The following is a 21,469-nucleotide window of genomic DNA, read 5'->3' on the forward strand; positions in this document are numbered from 1 at the left end:
CACTCTGTTTCTTGTAGCACCACTAATCTGCCCTTTTGCAGCTGTTCTGTACCATTTTGCTAAATTAGTAAAGTAAAATTTATTTCCTTCTTAGTCATCTTTAAATGAATTCATGATGGTGGAGCTGCAAGAGGACATTGCATACACTCTGAAGATGTATATTAGATTTACTAGATTAGGATGTCTGTGGTTTCCAGTTAAGAGAAAAAAATGAAGTGTTGAGAAACAAAGAGAACAGCTGTGCACCTCTGCACATGTGGATCCAAAACAACTTTGCAAAAATTTGTTGCATCAGACATCTTTAAAGAAATCAAAAGATAATTTTCTTGCTTAAATCAGTTGCCTTCTTTTGCTGAGGTGTTGGCTGTTTAGTTCTACAGTTTTCAGCAGCAGCTCTCTACCCAGCAGAAACGTCTTGTAAAGCAATTTGCTGGCATTGCCCTCCCTCTTTCAGCTGGTCTCTGTGGGCAGAGACTCCCAGAGATGCATCTAGCAGAGAGGGAATTACTGCTCTCCCATGTCTCTCCAGCCCCACAGTGTACCTGCTGGCTGCTGGCAGACACCCCGTGGGCTTCTGACCATACAGGGATCTCCAAAGACTCACTTCAGTAACGGGTTCCTGCTGTGTAGGCACACACCAGGGCACCCAGATCATTACATGTGCCTCTTGCTGAGGAGGCATGAGAAACACATGGATGCAAATCAGTTAAAAAAAAAACCAAACAAAACCAACAAACTAAAGATGGTGACCGTCTTCATTTACATCTTTTCCTACTTTGTGAAATCTCTGACTCCTTTTCACTAGCCCTCGAGTGGAAAAAGAATTGCAAGAATCAAACTCCACTTTAAAACATCAGCAAAAGGCAAGATTTGCACAGTATTTGCATTTTAGTCTTATCTTTACTATAGATCTATTTGAAGGAATTACTCTACATTACCCACTTGTGGGCAGGATTGCAAACAACTAGAGTTCAGTCCAAAATTCCATAGTATCAAGCAATCCACAAAATTAGTGCTATCATTTAAATAATGAATGAAAATAGAACAAAAAGAGTATAAGCCATTTATTTTTGAGCAAATATCCTATACAATTGTGGTTTGACTACCACTAAACTGCTAACAAAATAATAGCAAAGAATCTGATAAAATATATTCCTGAAAAAATCTTTCAACTCCTACATTACATTTGGAATTATTTCAAACACAGGAAAAGATCCAAACCTCACCTATAATGAGCTTATTCAGTTCGTGTCTTGTACAACTTCTACAGTTTATAACCCGATAAGTGTGGATGAAGAAAGCTGTAATTCACCAGTGTTGATCACAATTTACATTAAAATAAATAAGCAAATATACTAAGATGGTACAAGCTGAACATACAGAATTCATCCTAGTTACACTTGATCAGAGTGATTCAAGTAAACAGTCACACTATGAAATTTCCAGAAGAAAAGCAGTCTAGAAGCATCACTCATCATCTTCTCAGAGCAATTTTCTCCTGCTATTAGCATTACTCCTATAAACCCATTGGCTGAAGTTACAAAATAAGATGCTTAAAGGTAAATCATAAAACTAATATGTAAAGAAATCTCTCTTCATCATCTAAAATACAATAAGCTGGATCTTCCAGCTTTCCAGTGTGTCACCAAAGCAGGGATTCTTTACACTTTAATCTTCAACAGTTAAGCAGTAGGTTTGTTTTCTGTTCCCTACCTGTTCAATGTAGATTCAGTTTTTCCAAGATAACTGATTTTAGAAGGATCCACCTTCCCCACCCAAGATGCCTGCTTTTATTCAGCCTATAAAGACAGATGTCTATTTTTCTTCCCCAGCAAGAGGGAAAGAATATGGAAGGCCATCTTAAACCAGTGAAAAATTCACAGTAAAAGTGAATTTTTACATGGCTTAAATTATATATGATGAATTAGGTGAGATAAGTGAAGATTTCTGTGTGTCTCTGTAACAAGAGGACTTACAGACCTAACTGTGTTTGTCATTGTGTCCCATTAGGGTACAACTTAGTGTTCCACAGAGCCAACAGAACTGCTATTGCTGTGTTTGGTCACCACAAAAAAAAAAAAAAAAAAAATAAAGCTATCATACTGGATATCTATAGCCAGCAGTCATGTTGTCCAGCCAAGGATTTGAACTGTAGTTTATGTCAAATATGAGCACCCAGGAAGCATTTGATCCATCCTCTTTATCTTCCCATATGCAAAAGGGAGGCTTGCACCACACACATCGGCACACTAGTAAACATCAAAATAAGTTTCTGTATCTGAAGGCTGCCAGTCTCTCCATTTACAAGATGAGGACTCCATACATCTTACTGCTGGCATTAACAATGTCGTCACAGTTTTTGTGCACCAAGCCCACAGTTACAGGTGTCTCCACAGCAAAGTGAAAAAGAAGAGGATCTCCAAAAGCGTCAAATTGCATGGCCTGCCCCTCCAGTGCAGGGGCAACATGGCAGCAGCCCCTCAGAGGAGGCGGTGGGTGCACTGCAGCTGCCAGGTGATGCAGATGCACCAGAGTTCAGAGCTGGAGAGGGTACAGGGTGGCAGGCAAAAGAGCTGGAGCTTCAGCATCCTCATCATGCACATGTCAGGCAGCTGGTATTCCCAAGGGAGCACCCAGGAGAGGGCAGAGTGATCCGAACTGCACTTTGGTTTGTGGCAGCAGGACATGTTTCTGGGAGGGAAAGAAAAACACCCAGTGATAAATTTTAGCTGGAGAAAGTATTTGTTTTTACAGCTTCGGTGGAATAAGAATGACATATGTCTTGTTTGTTTGAGAGGCGTGTGGGCTGAGCCAGCAGCTCAGCAACTCAGCAGGGGACACAAATTACCCATTATCTTTTTAATTTGGAATGGACTTTAACGTCAGTATTTTCATTGTTCATTTTATGACCACACATTAGAGATGGTATTATTACCACTTACATGGAAGATGCTATGAATGAGGTAACATCTCTCCAAGAAAAAAAAAATTATCTCACTCTTATGATGATCTCTTTTCTTGGGTGGGGAAAGGGGAGAGAAGCTGTTGTTTTTCTGATGAATGCTGAGAAATGCTTAGGAAGTATCACCTAATTTTCAGGGCAGAAAGGGGGAGCTCTCGATGCCTGCAACCGATAGCCTGTTAGCCTGTGTCCTTGAAAAATAATGTGCAAGGAGTAAATGTGTAGTTCTCAAGTGTGGCTCCCTTAAGTCTCAAAGTGTCAGGAATAAGTTATTTTAATGGATGATTAAAAAAACTTTCCCCCTTATGATTGCACTGTAGGGAGCTGCCATCAGCAGCGACCTACTTGCTGTCATGGCAGAAACGAATGTTTCAGATGCTGATGATTGTTGGCTGGTGCTCATCAATCTGCAGCGTGATATACTTAAAAAATAGGTAACATCTGCCAGAGGGCTTCACTGGCTTTGCAAGTACCTTCGGCTGGGTTCCCTTTCCTTATCCGTGCAGCGGTGTAGGTACAGCCTTCACAGATGACAGGCAGATGAGCGCTGCTTACAGAGAAAGTGTAGCTATCCTTAGTACCCTTAATATATACATGACATGCTGTTAGTGCTGGGCTGAGATATGCATTTTCTTTGTAAGAGGCTGTCAACCACAAGCCCCCTGAAACTGTGCCAGAGAATCAAGAGATCTAATTTAAAACATTATGTTCATTTTCCATGCTTTCCAGGGGGCTCTTAAGTCCCATTTCCAAGTTTCGCCATGTAACCATGCAGAATGGTTCCTTGCTAAATGACAGATTTGCTAGGGGTGGTGGCAGTGAGACCTGCGAGAGTTGGTCAGTCCTGTGTTTCTTGGACCCAGGGCTTTACTAGAGACCAACAACTATCACAAATTAACATCGCAGGCATTGGCAACACTACTGATGAGAAGAAATCTTTCCTCAACAAACCTTCCTTGTTATTAGAGGCACTGTTTTGAACAAGAAGAGCTTAAACGTGGAGAAGGAAATGTTTCAGCTCGTCCGGCAGGAGAAGTCCAGTTATTTTTTGATGCTGCTTGTGTCCAAAGCACCTCCTGATGCACAGGCGGCACAGCTGCATCAAGGACAGTGGCCCTGGGGAAAAAGCCAGGGAAAAGGTTACACAAATGGCTTTATTGCCCCCAAATTGTGAAGCTGAAACAGCAGCTGTGCACCACCACTCTCCCCACCTCCTGCAACACACCCTGCACTGGGGGTGCATGGCCCCCAGAATGCTCAGCAGTGAAAAGCCAGACCTGCACCCACCAAAAGACATGAGCCCACCTGCAATTCAATACAATCCTTGTCACTCTCTGTCGTTACACGGCCACAAGTTGTATTAGCAGCATCAGTCTTTCCCATTTAAGCTGCACAAGTCTGGAGCAGTTTGTGTTGTCTGAGAAGAGATGCTCTATGCTTCCTTCAGAGTCCTCCCCCCTCCCACTCCCCCAGTGAGATCCAAGTTTGTAGCTCCCTGCTTTCTTGATACTTATTTCACAACAGTGACAAACACATAGCAAAAGAAATACTATATAATCCTTTATTTCAACCATCTGTATTAACTGTTCCCATGCTGATAAATACAAGCCCTGCTGAAGAATCTGTGGTGCTTTTTTTAAATGTAAGTATAATGGCATTGTACATTTATTTGGGTCACTTATCCTTTTCAGGAAGAGGTAGTTCCTGTGTGATGTTTTAACTGCGGCACCTGTCAATATCCAACCCTGCAGTGCGCTATTTGTGCGGCGATGTGCAGCATGCAGGGGTGACAGGCGCAGACGGTCGTGGGGGGCTGTGGGAGGGCAGATAAGAAGGGCAGGAGGGGAGAAGCAGCAAGCACAGACATGGGGGTTGGATGCTGGGAGCAGGGAGGAGAGAAGGAGAGACGCTATAGAAAGTAAGAAGGAGGTAAGCAAGCTGGGAGGGGACAGTTTAGGTGTTTCCCTCTGTGCTTGGCTACTGGGTGGGTGAGATAGCAGTCACCAGAGAGCTGAAGTGGCAGTAGAGTGCACTGCAGTGGGAAGGAATAGGGGCTGCAGCAAAAATGCATTGAGGTGGCAGCTTTAATCGGTTTTGAGACTTCCCTGGTGCGGGGCACCGCATTTCCAGCAGCTCTGTAAGGCTGAAAACTGCTGCACTGCTGGAAGGGCAGCACAAAGGGCTGCACCCTTCTGCTAGGAGGCAGTGGAAGAGTTTTAGTTACCCTGTGCTTGGGCACAAAACAAGGCAAGCTGATATGGAGCAAGTTAAACTGGCTGTCACACTGCACGTGTGTGTGGCCATTCTGATCCCATGGAAATGCCCTGTCTGTAAACATCTAATTTTAAAAAGGTTTCCATTAACAAAAAAATCCAAACAAACCCAAAACTTAAAGACTTCTCAAAACACAGTGCCACTGCACTGAAAAATATTTAGCAAGCACAAGCATACTCCTCAAAAACACGGTGCATTTTTGGATCATTAGCTAATTCTCCCACCTACACACAGGACTCTCCCTGCAATGCAAGCAGGGTGTGCAGTGGTCCGGCAGCGTGGTGGGGTCCTGGGAGGGGAGAGACCACCACATGTACTACTCTGGGCTAGTCCTGGAACGACTGGGTCAGCACAGCCACTGACTCATCTCTAGTGGCAAAGCAGGCTCCCTCCAGCCTGGCCTGGCCCTGGGCACAGGGCTGCTTCCCCCCAGCATCTGTGGTGTGAGGGGAGAGGAGCCATGCATGGGAGCAGGGCAGGAGAGCAGCAGCTCAGCTGTGCCAGTGCTGAGGGGCCGTGGGACTGGTGGGATGACTTTGATCCTCGCAGCACATTTCCAAACCTCTGTGTGAAACCAGAGTGGTAATGTTTGCAGCACTCTCCCAGGCTGTAACTGTTCAGCTGGCCAAAGAAGTTAGACATCAGCTGCCCATCAGGCGTGACCCTATTCAGTGAAAGACATGTTGGAGAAGATCAGAAAAACACTATTCAGCAGCAAAATGCCCTTCAGGCATTTATCTTTCTGACTTTGATTGCTGAATTTCACTTTGAAAAATTCCTTACCGCCCGAGCTGTCAGCTCAGCCCGAGCAGCATTCTTCAGGCCAGCCCTACAGGGTGTGCCTGAAATATTTTCCTATCTCAAATAAACAGGACACATGCAGTGCCACAGGAGTCAGGAATCTAACACAGCAGGGACTGAAGCTCAAAGAGATCACTGCCCTGTGTATCATAGATTAGGCTGGGAAACCAAGTATCAGTTATTCATACGTAACTTGCATAGAGCAGTTGTTTTCACGTTAGTATTTCAAGAAGGGCCTGATTATTCACTTTGTTATTCCAGTTTTACCTTGGTGGAAATCTTTTCATGATGATAACAATCACATCAACACGTGACTGACATAATAGACTAATGGATTACACCATCAGCAACTTGTTTAAAATAATGAAAATCCAGATTATTTGGTAATGTGTGTAGTTTACTGACTGAATAAGAGCATCTAAAAAAGCACACAAGTGCACCAATGAGTAGATACTGGAAACCTTATTCTAATTTTCCTCAGGAATGGTAAGTAAAATTTTTATCCGTAACTCATTATTCACAAACAATAAAATAAAAAGACCTGGAACTATTTCACGTATGGGTACAAAATAAACACTTTCTAAAGGTTAGGCTTACAGTTTGATATGGCTGGATTGTTCAGCAAATAATGTTGGCTTTTTAAAAAACCTAGTGTATAAATGTACACACGTATATGTATATATTCATTATATCCTGTGCAATTTTCCTTGATCCCTCCCCAAACGAGCTATTTTCATTTTAAAGATGTCTTTACACCTACATAGAACTTGGCCTGACAATAAAAGGGCAAAGAACTAGAAGATCAGCCATTCAATAAACCTTTTTTTTCCAATATCATATGGATTAAAAATTTTCTGGTTCCAATTTTGCATTTATGCTGAGACCAGTAACTAGCATGCACCTGACAGTCAGCACACTGTATAACCAAAGATCCCAGCCTGAGCGCTCGCTAGCTAGCCTCAACTCTCATCAGAGATGATTTACTGCCTGCGCTTGTTGACATGCTCCAGATAACACTCCTGGGTGTACTTCCATCTCAGGCACAAGGGAACTGAAAGACTCCCGCTAACTTCAGTGCTTCAGATAATCAGAAAAAGCCACCATTAATTTCTAAGGAGCATTTTGCCTGGTTTTTTGCCCTAAACTTTATTTTGCATTATTTTGCAAGCTCCACATGAGTATTCCCCCATGCAGTAGATTGACAACCTGTGGGTTGAAAGATGGGTAATTATTACCATTACCAATATCAGTGTGCCACTTCCGTTCTGACGCTAGAAAACACAGTGTCCCTATGTCAGCTAAGGTTAGTTATTCTCAGTTTTATAGTTCTAGTAGCATGGAATAACATAGCTTTTTGCAACCGTTTGTGTGGGTTTTTTTTCTAACAGATCCTGAGCGAACAAGTAAAACAAGTGTTAAGGGGCACCTTCTTTCTGCAGGAGCAGTCGGCCCACAGGACTGCCTGCTGGGACCAGCTCCATCGGCCTCTTGTTTTCGGCGTTCTTCACCCAAATGTCTGCTCCAAAGTCAATCAGCAGTGTCACCAGCTCTGCACTGCAATTCCTGGCGGCCACGTGCAGAGGGGAGTCCAGGCCCTTGCCGCTGTTCACGTTTGCTCCTGAACACCAAAAGATGACAAAGAATAATGACTATACAGTAGCCTATTTCCATTTCCTGCACTAGCTGCTAATTCTCTGAATAATCTGTAAATCTGTATGCTACCCAGGTGTGGATCTCCTTATGCTGAGGCTTGGTACTACAGTTTGCATGTGCACATGCACAACTCACATTGGTTGAGGAGGAGTGGGTCTGTCACTAAGAAGATGATCCCAGAGGAATAGCGCAAGAGGAAGTCCGTCATCCACAGCACAGCCCATGGACAACTTGAAGCAGGACAAACATTTAGTTCTATTTACAGCCCACCTTTGGTCCCCATCCCAGTGCCCTATTCCCTTAGAATACACCCTGCTCTGTACCAGAGGCTTAAACTGGTGGAATTTGCAAATGCCAAAGTATCTGTTGAGGAAAAAATGTGAGGATGGAAAAGTTCTAGCGGCCCTTGGTAGGGAAGGGTATAAGCAAGCACCCCTGATGAGTGTTCCCCACCCATTATACTGGGCTAATGGCTCCTGAGGCACCCTAAGAAGGGTGAGCTGCAGAACTTATTAAAAACTATTTATACTGTTTTTATAGTACACATTCTCATTTACAGAAGGCAGTAAAAAACATATGACACAAACCAGAAAATAGTAACTAAATATTTAATATTTAGCTTAATTTGTATTTGACTTCTTTAGAAAAAAGATCACGTGCTGAATCACCTACCTAAAAGGTGATCTACATGATGTTTGCTTGTTTTTTCCAAAGTGGCTTTGTTGGTCTATCATTTTTTTACTAGCTATGAGGCTACTTTAGTTTATATGACCCCTTTGGTTAGAAGAGTTGCACTACTGTAGATAGCTAGATAGCAAGAAATGGTCTTGCATAATTATCCAAGGGCTTGACTTATAGCTAGGTTTGTTCCAAAGTAGTGCTGAACATTTTTTCTGTGTTGGAAATATTTCCAACTTTTTTTGAACTCAGTGGAAATTAAAACATCTTTGCAGAAATACTATGTAAAAGTGATTGAGTCATATCCTTTGGGTAAAGAGGGAGGAAAAGAAAAAAAGGAAACTTTTTCCTGCCCTTTTCAAGTAACTGCAGCATCACACACACAGGCACTGGAAAGGACGTTTGTTCCATGCACCACCAACCATGTGGAATCCAAGATCACTCATCATTTTGTCAGGAGCTGTAAAGTTTGAGCTCCTGGCCCTATTTACCCTGCTACCCCATTTAACCCAGGGCTGCCATTAAGAGCAAAACTTCACCAGGTCCCAGAGCAGGAGCTCCTCTAAATCTTTGATGTAAAGAGTATCCAAAGATAGATGTTGCAGGAAACAAAAAGTACACTATCCTTTATTTTCCTTTTTACCTGACTCAAGCAGCTTCTTGGCACAGTTCACTTGCTGGTTCTCACAAGCTACATAAAGCGGAGTACCCAGATGCTTGATGTTGTCATCAATATTTACCCCATGGGACGCGAGGAATTCGACACATTGTACGTGACCTTAAAAGGGATAAAGGAAGAGTCAACTCACAGAGATTAGGCATTTTTTTCCCAGCAAATTCTCTATTGCAGCAGTGTAATTTGGCAAAGATTCAATGTTTTGTCAAGAGATGGTAGTATTACACTTTCATCTGCTCTGATGTTTCCAACCTGGAAAACGGGAACTGCAAAGCCACAGTTAGTGAAACAGGCTAAAGCCCGTTCATTTTACCTGACTCATTTCAGATGTCTACCAAGGATGAGGGGGGGGGTGGGGTGGTGGGGGTGGGGTGGAGGGGGTGGAGAGAAGGGAGTTTGATCTCTTTGATCTCTACTCTTTGATCTCTGCCAGAGCCCCAGGAAAGCCGAGACCCTTGTGCCTGACCAGTCTGTCAGTGTCCCACCGCAGGGACCCATCACTGATCAGTCCTGCTGGATCAGAGCTACTCGGCTGCCTTGTTCAGGGGAACGCAGCAACAGCATCGGGGGACCCCTCAGAGGGTCTGGCCCACTTGATTCGAACGCATTACCCGCTGCTGGCCACTGCTAGCGCCACAAAGGACTAACACCAACAGTTTATGGAATAACACTATTAGTATAAAATTGTAACAGAATAAGGTTCAAAGATTGCCAGTGATAAATACACTGCCTGCAAAGCAAGCTTTAAACGATGTATCTAGTAACAGCCAGCATAAGTTCATCATAGAAAAAAAGTTCTAACCCAACAGGCGTCCCTATGGGGGAGAAGACAGGTTCAGGCTGTGCACTGATCCCTGAAGTTACGATGGAGTCTTCCCTAACTTCTCCCCTCATCTGTCCACTTTTTAGACCCCACAGTACATCGTATATTCATTCATCATACACAGGACTGGTTAGAAATTTCTCGCCTCTAATGCAAATTAGTACGCATCCTCAGACAGCACTGCTGAAGTTCTCTACTAACTACATATGCTCCTCAAGTGGGGTTTTGCCCTCTTTCGGGGTGGGGCAGGGGGAGCTATTTGAGTTGGAGGTCATGATCTCCCACTACCGTAAATATCTGTCTTATTTTCAACTAATTTTCTGTTGTTGTCAGTGGATTGCAACACCTTATCATCAAGTTTCATAGACAGAACTTTCCTCATTTGAAGGCTTCTTTCTGCATAACTTAGATAATGGTGTTCTTTTTCACTATTTATTCTTTGCTTCTCATCCTCCCCAAGGCTGACTACCTCATTTATAAGTCCCTTCATTCATAACAACTTTAGAGGGGTCAGCTTGACCTAGCTTTGTGAACACTGAACGAGAGTTGGGTAATGTGGGAGTCTAGACAACAATTCCCCCTCCTCTGAATTTACTTCAGTCTAGGACTAGTCCGTTTCCATCACTTTCAGGTAGAGCTTGAGTGACTCTAGCCATACATATTGTTGTTACTAACTGGCATCACGTGCCCAGTGAGGTGTAGTAGTACCTTGGAGGCAGGTAACTTTGGGGTGGAGGTGTGTGTTAGTATTACAATGAGATTATTTCATCTGAGGAAAGTAAATTTGCCACAATGGTTGGCTCAGCAGTGGACATTCTCTCATGTATTCTTCATGCAACAACTGCTATGTAGCTTATCAGCTGTGTGTGCCATCATGTTCCCATTCCTGCAGGGAGCACAACAGAGCCTGGCCGTGGGGTCTTCACTCCGCTCCATCCTCTGTTTCTCCTATCAGCAGGTGCTGAGCTGGCAGGATGTGTTTCTTAGGGAGCTGTGGTAAAGTAGATTATGTGCATGCCAGCCACCCTGAAAACAGTAGCTGTATTTTACCCTAAAAAGCTTTCTGTCCCAATTTTCTCTTATTCTCCCACACCAAAATTATTTTCTCACAGAGACAAATCATGTTTCTCTCCACTGTTTTTGAAGATTGCCAGCTGACTGCCTGAGATGTCCACATTGTAGGCAGCTGACTTGGACAATGCATCCCCTACCAAATGTCACCACACAAACTCAGAGTCCTGGAGAGCTGAGCTGAGCTGCCCAGGTCAGCACTGGGGTTGGGAGGAACTGCACCACTCATGATGAGACCAACTAGGAAGTTATTTCACATGACCCAAATCAAGAAAGTTATCTTCTTTATGTCTCTTCTACTTCAACACGCTGCTACCAACACGGAAAGGAGTGCTGATGTTGGGGGGTTACCTCTTTTAGCAGCTTCATGGATGGGGGATGCCAAGTCACAGGGTGGGTGCAGGCTGGCTCCGTGCTGCAGCAATAAATTCAAGCAAGCTACACTGCCACTGACACAAGCGCTAAACAGCGGCGTGTGCCAGTCTACAGTGACTCCATTCACCTGGAACAAAAATAACACAATCAGGCTTTCTTTTGCCTTCTCACTCTTTCAAAATTGACTAAAATTATCCAGTTCTCAACAGAAAGTAGGGTTCCCAATACTTTTTATTTAATTCCTTGTAAAACTTGCCTACTGCTTCTGAAGATTGCCACTTTTTATTAAAAAAAATCATATTAAATATTTTTTCATTTTAAAAATATATTTTTAAATTGCTCCCAAGGAGAGCAATTTAAATTTTAAATTTAAAAATATATTTTTAAAATTCTCCCAAGGAGAAGTCTCTTTTCCTGCAAAAGAATGTTTAACCAGACCTCCAGGGTCTCTTGAGAGTTGCCAAGTTACCAAGTTAAATGTGTGCCCATTTCTTAGTTATCTCATCTGAAACACACCTGCCCATAGTCCTCTCTTGAAACAGTCCATTTTTAGCTGAAAGTGTGCAGCCCTCTCCTTTTTTTCAGTTTTAAACTGAAAGGTAATATATGTACAATGAGTTAATTTTCATATTCACTATAATTTCAACATTAGCCTGAAAAGCAGGTACCATGAGACACACTCATTTCACCACTTTACTTGCATGTTGTTTCTATTTTCTTCCCATTTTGTCGTTAGTTGATCCTAACAATCCTAAACTCCTGCTTAAGACTGCATATTGACACCAATAAGATTAGTGTGTGCAGAAAATAAAATACACCCTTGACTGCTGCATCATTATAAACCCTTTGCAAGGGGAGCTTCCCCTTATTCTTTCAGTAAACGATGAGAACATTGCACATTCACCTAAAGAACAATAATAACAACTGGGTTTTAGATCTGTGCTTTTTGGATTGCTTTATTAAGAAGTGTGTTTTATGACATATGTCCCTTAAGCAGCGCTAAGTACAGAGTGTAAATCACAGTGATATGCTGACATGAAATAGTACATCACCTAGCATTAAAATGTGACAATACAACATACTAACACTAGAGACAATGATCTGTCCATCAGGTACTCACCCGCGCACCATGTTTTAATAGGACACTGGCACAAGCAGCATGACCCCCTAGGCAGGCTTCATGGAGAGGAGATACCTGATCTTCTGTAACAAGATTAACATCACTCCCCTGATGAAATAATGGAAAATTTCATTACAACCAACTATGAAAACCCCAATAAAATAAAACAGAATAAAATAAAAAAACAACCACATTTTCTAGCTTTAAAGCTTTATGTAATAAGACCTTCCTCAACTGACTGGGGTTACTCATCCCAATAGCAGAGAAAGGCTGTGATGCTTTGACTGGAGTGGATACTGGCACAGCATACCAGAGGTTGTGCCTTCTACACACTGCTAATCGGCACGGAAAGCTGTAAGCAGTGGACTGTCCAACGTGGCAATACAGACATCCTTTTAGGAGCTCAGTATGATTTTATTCCTACTGCACCATGAATAGTAAAATCTGAAATAAATAGTAATAAAAAAAGATTAAAAATTGCTACTAGAGCTCTTGGCAAGGTAGTGACTGCCACCTTTCTACATCACTGCTCAAGCCTTCTGACCTCCTGCCTGCTGAGTCTGCAGTTGTTTGACTAGATTGAATCCAGAAATGCTTTTGAGGGTTTTCTGTTCTTTGCAGCGAGGCACACTCTCAAGGAAAGCCAGCTCCTGCATTAGAGACCATTTGTTTGATTTTTACAGGATCTTTCGTTTCTTCTAGCAATCTTGGTGCTCCAGAAGGTTAAGCTGGAAGAGTCTCCAATATCCCTTCCCTTTCCATCAACTCCACAGACTAAATCCAAGAATTTTGAACAAACAGAGCAGTGAGGTTGAAAAATCATTTCTTCCTACCCTGCCCTTCTGCAGCAGGAGCAGGGACACTGGATACCCTCAAGTACTTCAGATACAGATGTGTGGGTGGCTCAGCTGGAGCCTTGCCTGGGTCTGGAGCTGCCCCCAACCCAGGGCACCAAACGCTTCTCACAGGTGCAGGACTGCAGAAGGAATCCCCGTGACTATGTTCCCATTACCTGCACCAGAATTAAAGTATGACCCAGGATATTTCAGTACATCATCAGCTTAGTGCACAGAGCTTGCACTAGGCAAGGAACTGCTTGTAGAAAAAAATCTGTTACATGCAGATTTCACTGCGTTCTAGTCAACATGATTTTCTCACCCTGGAGGTTTCACAGTAAAGCACAGAACACATTCCACCACTAAACAAACCCAGTAGAGATCATAGCAACCCAGCACGGGGGTACCTGTTTGATGAGTTTCTTCAGGGTAAGCAGACGCCCATGGACCGAGGCATCATGTAAAGGAGACCAGTCTGAAACAAAGTCTGTATGAAGAGAGAGACAGGAAAAAGGCTAAAAACTATGTGGACTGTTTCATCAGCATAATCCACTTCAACTGCATGACCCCAGCTGCGTGACTCCCTTCTACTTTATTTCTTGAGCTGCCAAGCTTTCCTTGGAGCAGCTGCCCAGAGGGAGTGAGACAAGAGAATGGCTTCTCTCTGGGCATGTTTTTAACTCATCCTGGAGCAGCTGTGCTCCCCTTCAGAAGACAAGAGAGAGATTTTCAGGACATCACTTGCTCTGACTGAGCTCGTTCCTCGCTTTGAACTATTTCCAATGCCTTTGTTTGCACAAGCTCATTACACTTTATCAATTAGCTCAGAAGGACTACCTTTTGAAAAGGCTATGGCTGGTCAGTCATTTACCCCTAAACAGAACTGGGCTAGAGTCAACAATACCTAACAGGAGAAGGTATCAAAGTACAAGGAGATAAATTGTGTCCACGTGTTGATTTTGCCTTTCAGTTTTCAGTGTTTGGTGTTAGCCTGTGCCGTGGTGCATTTTAAGTAATAGCTGTATTGTTGAAACCACAAAGTGAAGTACAGCATGTATATGCCATACAAATATTAATAGAAGGGTATCTTCAGTATTACAGATTTTATGGCTCAGAGCCAGCTGACAACAATAACCCCTCTGGGAGATATTTACCTCCTTCAGCTTTCATCACCTCAAAACCCAGCATCTGGTCTACGTCAGTGGCCCAGGTTTCCCCTAGGAGGGAAGAGAAGCATTTCCAGATGGCATTTCGTGCCCAGCTTCTTTTGGAAACTCATTTTGCTGCTCTCCAATTGTCCCACTCTCCTTCCACTAACTACAGGGAAAGTCCCAGTGACTGACTTGGACATGTTGCTGAAGTTTTCAGGGGCTATACTACATCATATGCATGGAACAGGATGCTTAACAGTGAGAATTCTGCCTTCAGCAACAAACCCTAATAAGCCACCATCATTCTTTAGAATAATTTTTACAGATTAGCTGACGATGTTAGTGCTTATACAAGATCTGCAGAACATGCATGAGAGAGCTGAACTCCCTATGGCCCACATCCTTCTCCTGGCTATGCCACAGTGTGCTGGAAGGAGGTAATAACCAAACCAACTGTGTCAGCCACCTCCCAGCTCATTTAGCTATTGCTCTCTCACCTTTAAGCATGTTCAGTAAAGAACATCAAATTTAAACAAGATAAGATCTAGTATAGCGAGACTTACAATGGTTTTGTGATTGAAAAATTCTGCGCTAAGTAAATCGTGACCTGAAGATAGTGGTATCTGAGATGTATTGTTTATCACACACAGAAGAGCTTTGCCTGCATATCTATGTTAGGTAGGGGGATGGCTTTTTCCCGGCATAGGGGTCGCAAAAGGTCTGCTATAGATCTATAATTACTCTCGCAAGACTCTTTTATGACTGTGCAATAAATTTGTCTGGAGTTGTTAATATAGGTATAAGAATATTTTTACAGTTACAATACACCATTTTTGAGCCACTTGATGTTCATCGCAATGCTTATCTGCATAGTACACTTTTGCAAATATGTACATATTGCACCATATTGTCTCTGGAAGGTGGCTCATTGGTGGACTAAATCAGGGAAGAATTTAGTGTTTCTCTTTTTGGACATGAACAATGGGTCTCCATAACAAGCAGCTAGTCAAGTTGGTAGTAGTTACACACACATCACAAGAGGGAAGCCAGCTGGTCCCTGTGACAGTTCTTATTTGAATGAAATCAATGAAAAATAAAATCTAGCAGAATAATCAAGACTTCACCTTCTCTTTTCTTAACGATATTCCAGCATGCTCCTGGCTCACAGGACAATCCCAGGGATATTCTGGGAATAACCTCAGGATGAGTTTGAAGCCTGAAGGGGGGTAATCTTGTGGAACAAGGCCCTTAGGAACAGAGGTCATCAGGGAGATTGGACAAGCAGCTGATTCAGAATTTTCACTATTTCTCCTCATTTCCCTGTCTCTGGTTATGACTGCTGCTTGGTTAGGGGAAAGGAAAGGGCGAGGGTTTATATAAAATACTAGGTCATTCATTGGTTTATGCTAGGTTTATATTTACTTGATCTAAGCTATCATTGGGTGCCTCTTGAGCCAGAAAGGAGGCTTATTTTGTGTCCACTGGCAACTGACTATGACTACAGCCAGGATGCAGATCTGATGGCTGGACCTTCTGTTACCTGCTCAGTATATCTTGCTCATAGGTGCAGTTAAAATTACTATCGATCAGCTTTGAATTCTGAAGGAAAGATGACTTGGAGAGCCGGCTGGGAGGGACCGTCAGCCCTGGGGTTGTGCCTCCTCCAAGCATGGGGCACAGCCTCCCTCCTGCACTCTCCCCAGAGAGAAAGATTGCTGCCTTCTCCTGCTCTTGGCATGTATTTGTTGTAGCTGTGGGTTTGGGTCTTTTCCTTCAGATCAGTTTGTTGCCAGGGAACTTGGAATGTGTTTGGTGATCTATTGAGCATGGGCTACAGACTAGGTGATTGGTGGGCACTTTGAAACCTGCCATCTACTCCACTGCTGTCGTTGACTATAAGGCACTGTACAAGACTGTGCAGACTTGGTAGGTAAATCTATACTGCCAAGTAAAGAAAGCCAGGAGGCTAATTCAGTATTGAGCTTTAAGCAGGTGAAGTCTGCTCCATTTGGTCTGAAAGACAGAAATGGTCCCAATCTTTTTTATTTAACAGTATAGAAATAGCTTAGAACACAAGACTCCATTAGGTAAGTGATCTTTTCCAGTCTTGTATTATTTTCACTATGAAAAGTCAAAGTGAAAAAATGAGAAATTGAGAAACAACTCAAATTTCACTGGCACAGAAAGATTATATCAATTCAGATGTGACTCTCATTTGGGAGAAGCCTCAAAATCAGAAGGCCAAAATTAGAAGCACAATAGAACTTTATGGGCAGTACTGAGAACGTGAAATATATAGAATGAACTTGGGAAATCTGGGAAATGTATGTCAATTAGTTTTTTTTAAAAAAAACTGTATTCTTTGTTATTAGCATCATTTGAGCTCTGCCTGCCTCCTTCTGTGTTCTATGGGCCATGTCCCACAACATGTTGTTCCAGTAAGTTCACAAAAATCCTTTGGCTTTAGCAAATTGACAGCCATTTCCAGAAGCTGTTGTTCCGGTCTCATAAGGATTACCAAACCATGCTACAATTATTAAAGAACAGTACTATTAATTGACTAAAATAGCTTTGCTCTAAGTAATATGTGTCAAATGATGCTTGTCTGATCATGCTGTTGTTCTTGCTGATCCTGCCTGTGTTACCATTGGCTGTGTTTCCAGGCTCTGTAAAAAGCTTTTCATTTTCCAATTTAGAAACTGATGCCATTGTCCAAACTGCATGACTTGTAAGGGAAGCATGTTCATAGTAATCTAAAAATCAAAACTGAGGAACAAGTTTTCTGAATTGTAGCTTGATCTTTTTTTGGCCACACGAACACAGGTGGGGTTTTGTGCAATCTACCAAGTTGTTATATCATTGTGTCAGCATTCTGGTCACCACGGGGGAAGTGCATGGTCATGCCATCACATCCACATGCAGAATTCATAGATTCAGTGCTTGTTTGAGAAAAGGCAAGTTTCTACTGACCAGACCAGACCATAGTCATCTGTGGACTGGCCATTAGCTTGTAATCTTGCCAAGTCTTAACAACGAATTAAAAGACTGATCACATAAGCATCAAAAATAGACAGAAAATAAAAAGAGGTATGTGCCAACATATTGTAATCCAACTGGGAATTCTGTACTGAGAAAAAAACAAGGCTGCTTTTTCTAAACAGAAGTGAAGGACTATGGTAGCTTCATACCAACCTTGGATACATTGGGAAGAGGGTGTTTAAAGGTCTGTCTGATAATTAATTTCCATGGCATATGTCCAAATCTGCTGCCGTGAACATCATGGCCCCAAGCTGCCATCTCTCCTTCCCTAGCTTTGCCTGCAGCAAACACATCCACCCTCAGGCAATGCTGGGGAGGCAACCTCCCTGCAGAGGAAGGCAAATTTCCCCAGTTCCTGCACCCAGGGCATCACCCTCCTGCAAACCACAAAGTTTCTATTCTCTACCCACTCCAAGCTGAAACTCGTGTTTCTCACCTGGAGGAGGGAGACCAAAGTGGATGTTGGGGTCTCGCTCCCTGCTTCTGCACAGCACAGCAGGCATGGCATTAGACTATAAATGATCAGTATTTATACCATACACAGGTTTTTGATTAAAGCCTAAGCAAATGCCAGTGCTAACCAAGCATGGACTTTAAAATCCTGAAATACTGAGTTTCTGGAAAGTCCTCAAAACACTGCCCATCAGAGCTGCCCATGAAGGAACAAGGCTGATGTATGTGGGTGTCACAGCTGTATTCAGTGTATGTACCACCACAGGAACAAGGATTTCTGATTGCCAAAAAATAACGTACAACTGCTCTTTCACAGAGGAATGAGACTGTTTAGCCAAATGTGAAATTTACCCACACCTTAGTCCATAGACAAGTTGATTCAGGTCTCAACAGCTTCAGCACCTAGCCATCCAAAACCCACTGGCTTTCAGTGCCACTGGGTCACCTAGCTCCCCTTTCACCACTGAAAATCCCAGCCAGCCCAGAGGTTACATTAAACCTCTGGTCATATTTGATTGCATTGCCATCACTTGGGCGTGTGAATGCTGGCAGTGTGATGGTACAGAGGACGCCTTATAGCAATAACCACACAAACATGCAAACCCTGACTTGTCCCTGTGGACAACAGAGCATTCACAGGACCTTTCTAGAAAAGCACTTGGATTTGTGTTGATGGCTGAAAGTATCTTTTTCCAGGCTCTATAGGGAGGGTGTTGCACACTCTGTGCCTGTCCCCAGGCTGCTTTCCTTCCACTGTGGTCACGCACAGTGCAGCTTGCAAGGGGCTTTAAAATCCTTTTGATGGAGGTATGCTCTTGCATATATATTGCATATATATCTATATATGCCTATGGCATTATATATAACAGTTTTACAAATGGTATTTTTCATATTCTAAGGCTTTCCCCTAAAGTTTGCGATATAAGCGTCCTGAGCCAAATGCATTCCTGCTGTAAGTTGCCAGCAGAGCTTATTGATTCTGCTAAGGAGCTGGCAGACACAAGAGGAATGGATAGAACTCTGATTTTCAAGGACCAAATGATTTATGTGCAACAGTGCCGCATGTGGGATCCCCGCCTTCCAGCCTCCATTTTGCTGGAGCTCATCTCCAGCCTGGATCTGATTTGATTCACACTGTTAATAACATTGCTGTTCCTTCCCTCCCGCCCTGGCCTCAGGATGTACATATATGACACGCATGAGGAGAGGCAGACTACACAGCAGATGTACCGATCATCTTTGCATAGTGGGTTTTGGGTCTTAATTTTCTCTTTGGTGTGAATGTAAGCATCCTGAAGAGGCCAGGAAAGGAGTGAAGACAGTGTAAAGTTGCATTATCTTATTTTACTTAATTCCCTCTGCATTTGCTACGAGATGAAGGAGTAGCTTCTCAGAAAACAGAGCTACAGGGAACACGTCCAGCTAAATTACTATGTGAAGTTAAATTACATGTCTTTTGTCACCATGTGATATTTTCAATGGCTCTGAGCTAGACAACAGAGCAAGGATCAGAGTGAGGCCATTTGGCTGAATAACTGCTCACTGGTGACCACAACAGCATCGGTCACAACTGACCGCAATGTCCTGGCCATTGCAGAAGAACCCACTAGGGCTGGTGACTCAGCCTGGGCAACAACACTGGGGTATGCTCATCTGAAAGAAAAAGAAAAAGAGAAAAGATAAAGGAAAAAGGGAAAAGGAAAAAGGAAAAAAAAAAAAAAAACCAAAAATAACCAAACAAAAAAAAGCAACCAGAAAAAGAAAAAAGGCAAAAAAAAAAAAGAAAAAATAGAAGAAGAAAGGAGAAAGGAAAGGAGGAAAAAGTAAGACAATTAAAAGAATGAAAAAGAAAAGAGGAACTGAGCCAGTGCTGAGCTTCCAGCTGGCACTAATCTAAGTAAAACGTGCCACATTGCAACTTCATTTTCAGCATGCTGTGGTTCAAGTGCTGCGTTTGTTTCCGCTTGTACAAGCAGTGGTAGAGAATCAGACACTGATTTCTGTGATACACCAAAAAAACAACCAAAAATTCAGTATCAAATAGGAACAGCTTATTCAAACCCCTGCTGAAGTGCAAGCTCATGGGAACGTTTTGTGGGACTGACTGTGGTCTTGCCCTGGACGCAGGACGTTGGGAGCAGCATGCCACTGTAGCCTGACCCTGCCCTTTACTGCCGCTGGCTCGTGGCGAGGCAGGAGTGTTACTTACCCCTCATCAGCGGGTTTGATAGGGATGTTGCAGATGTCTGGCCTCCAGTTCCTTGCAATTCGCTGGCATTTTGATTTGTTCCCTCATCATCCATCTCAGCCCTGTCTGTCCAATTTCTGTTTTTTCACTTCGTGGTCGGTCTCGAGAGTTCAAATTCCATCATCCCCGGCGAGACCCCAGCGATGGGAGTGATCTACTAAGCAGACTCCACACGCACAAGTCAAACAGACCTTGCAGCAGACCGGGATGTGGTGCCAGCAGCACTTTGTGCAGAAACTTGAGTACCTGGGTTGGGATTTAACAAAACAGCTCCCTGGCTGCCCTGGTAGGCAGCCAGTGATCCAGCGAAGCGAGAGATGTGCCTGATGTCACATCCTCTCCAACACGGCGCCCAATCGGTGCGCCAGCCCTCCTTTTTTATCAGGAAGGAAATTCTTAGTTTGCCAAAAAAACAAGACAGAAAGCCAGTTCAACTAGTTGAGCAAACTCTGCCTGCAGGGGATTTGCAATGAAAACCCACAGAGATATGAGCGCACGCGGATCTGTATCACTCCCAAGCAAGCTGCTCCCGAGCAACTTTGCCACGCACTGGACACTGCACACACTGCACCCCTCTTATCTGCCAAGCCCTGATGGTATGCAAGAAACAGAGAGCTGCATGCCTGCTGCACAGCAGTGATCACCGCATACCCTACAGATATTGAAAACACATGTCTGAGGAGCTGTGCTTCCCACCGGAGGCCCCGCGTTGCCTGCCCAGCATGGGAACCGCAGTGCTGTGCGGGTCGTTTCCTTTCCCCCCAGTTCAATCGATCTCACTGAGTCACACTCACACCCGGAGTTTCATATCTAAGCAATGCCCTTTTATTTTTAAGCAATTTCTCAGTCTAAAACAAACATCGCAAATTACCAGTGAACAAATGGCAATGCTTTTTTCAGGAGAACCTTTGCCCCATTTCTCTGGGTCTGTTTGCAAAACTTTTCTTCTCACAGATCATCTCCATTTGCACTTTTTTTCTTGCCCAAATTAGTATAATTTACAAGCTCAAATTCCTTTTTCTGTCCCTGAATATTTGCCCATTTGTGTACAATTGCAAGCAGGCAGAATTTCCATAAAGTCTAAACCAGGTAAATAAAAATTATGTTTTGTGGGTGGGTTTTTGTTTGGGTTTTGTTGGGTTTTTTTTTTTTCCAATTTGTCTACTAGAGCAGAATTTGCATTTGTGTATTTGGAGATACAAAATTGCTAATCCTGGGCTAATTCTGATCCTAACTCTGCTGAGCCTAAGCAACTTGTTTTCATTTTTATTCCTATCTGTAACACATGCAAAAGATCTGGAATCATGTT

General features: G+C 43.1%; 1 protein-coding gene across 1 annotated transcript; it reads right to left on the bottom strand.

The window, feature by feature from the left end:
* Positions 1–1,049: 1,049 nt before the first annotated feature.
* ASB9 (ankyrin repeat and SOCS box containing 9) lies at positions 1,050–20,561 on the bottom strand. The gene is made up of 7 exons (XM_055801963.1): positions 20,122–20,561; positions 13,677–13,756; positions 12,434–12,541; positions 11,290–11,440; positions 9,012–9,146; positions 7,464–7,655; positions 1,050–4,078 (listed from the first exon to the last, which is right to left on the bottom strand). The coding sequence occupies exons 1-7, from the start codon at positions 20,213–20,215 to the stop codon at positions 3,954–3,956; spliced, it is 885 nt and encodes a 294-aa protein (XP_055657938.1). The 5' UTR covers positions 20,216–20,561; the 3' UTR covers positions 1,050–3,953.
* Positions 20,562–21,469: the final 908 nt, after the last annotated feature.

Source organism: Falco peregrinus, chromosome 4 (assembly GCF_023634155.1).
Source record: "Falco peregrinus isolate bFalPer1 chromosome 4, bFalPer1.pri, whole genome shotgun sequence".
Taxonomy (NCBI): Eukaryota; Metazoa; Chordata; class Aves; order Falconiformes; family Falconidae; genus Falco; species Falco peregrinus.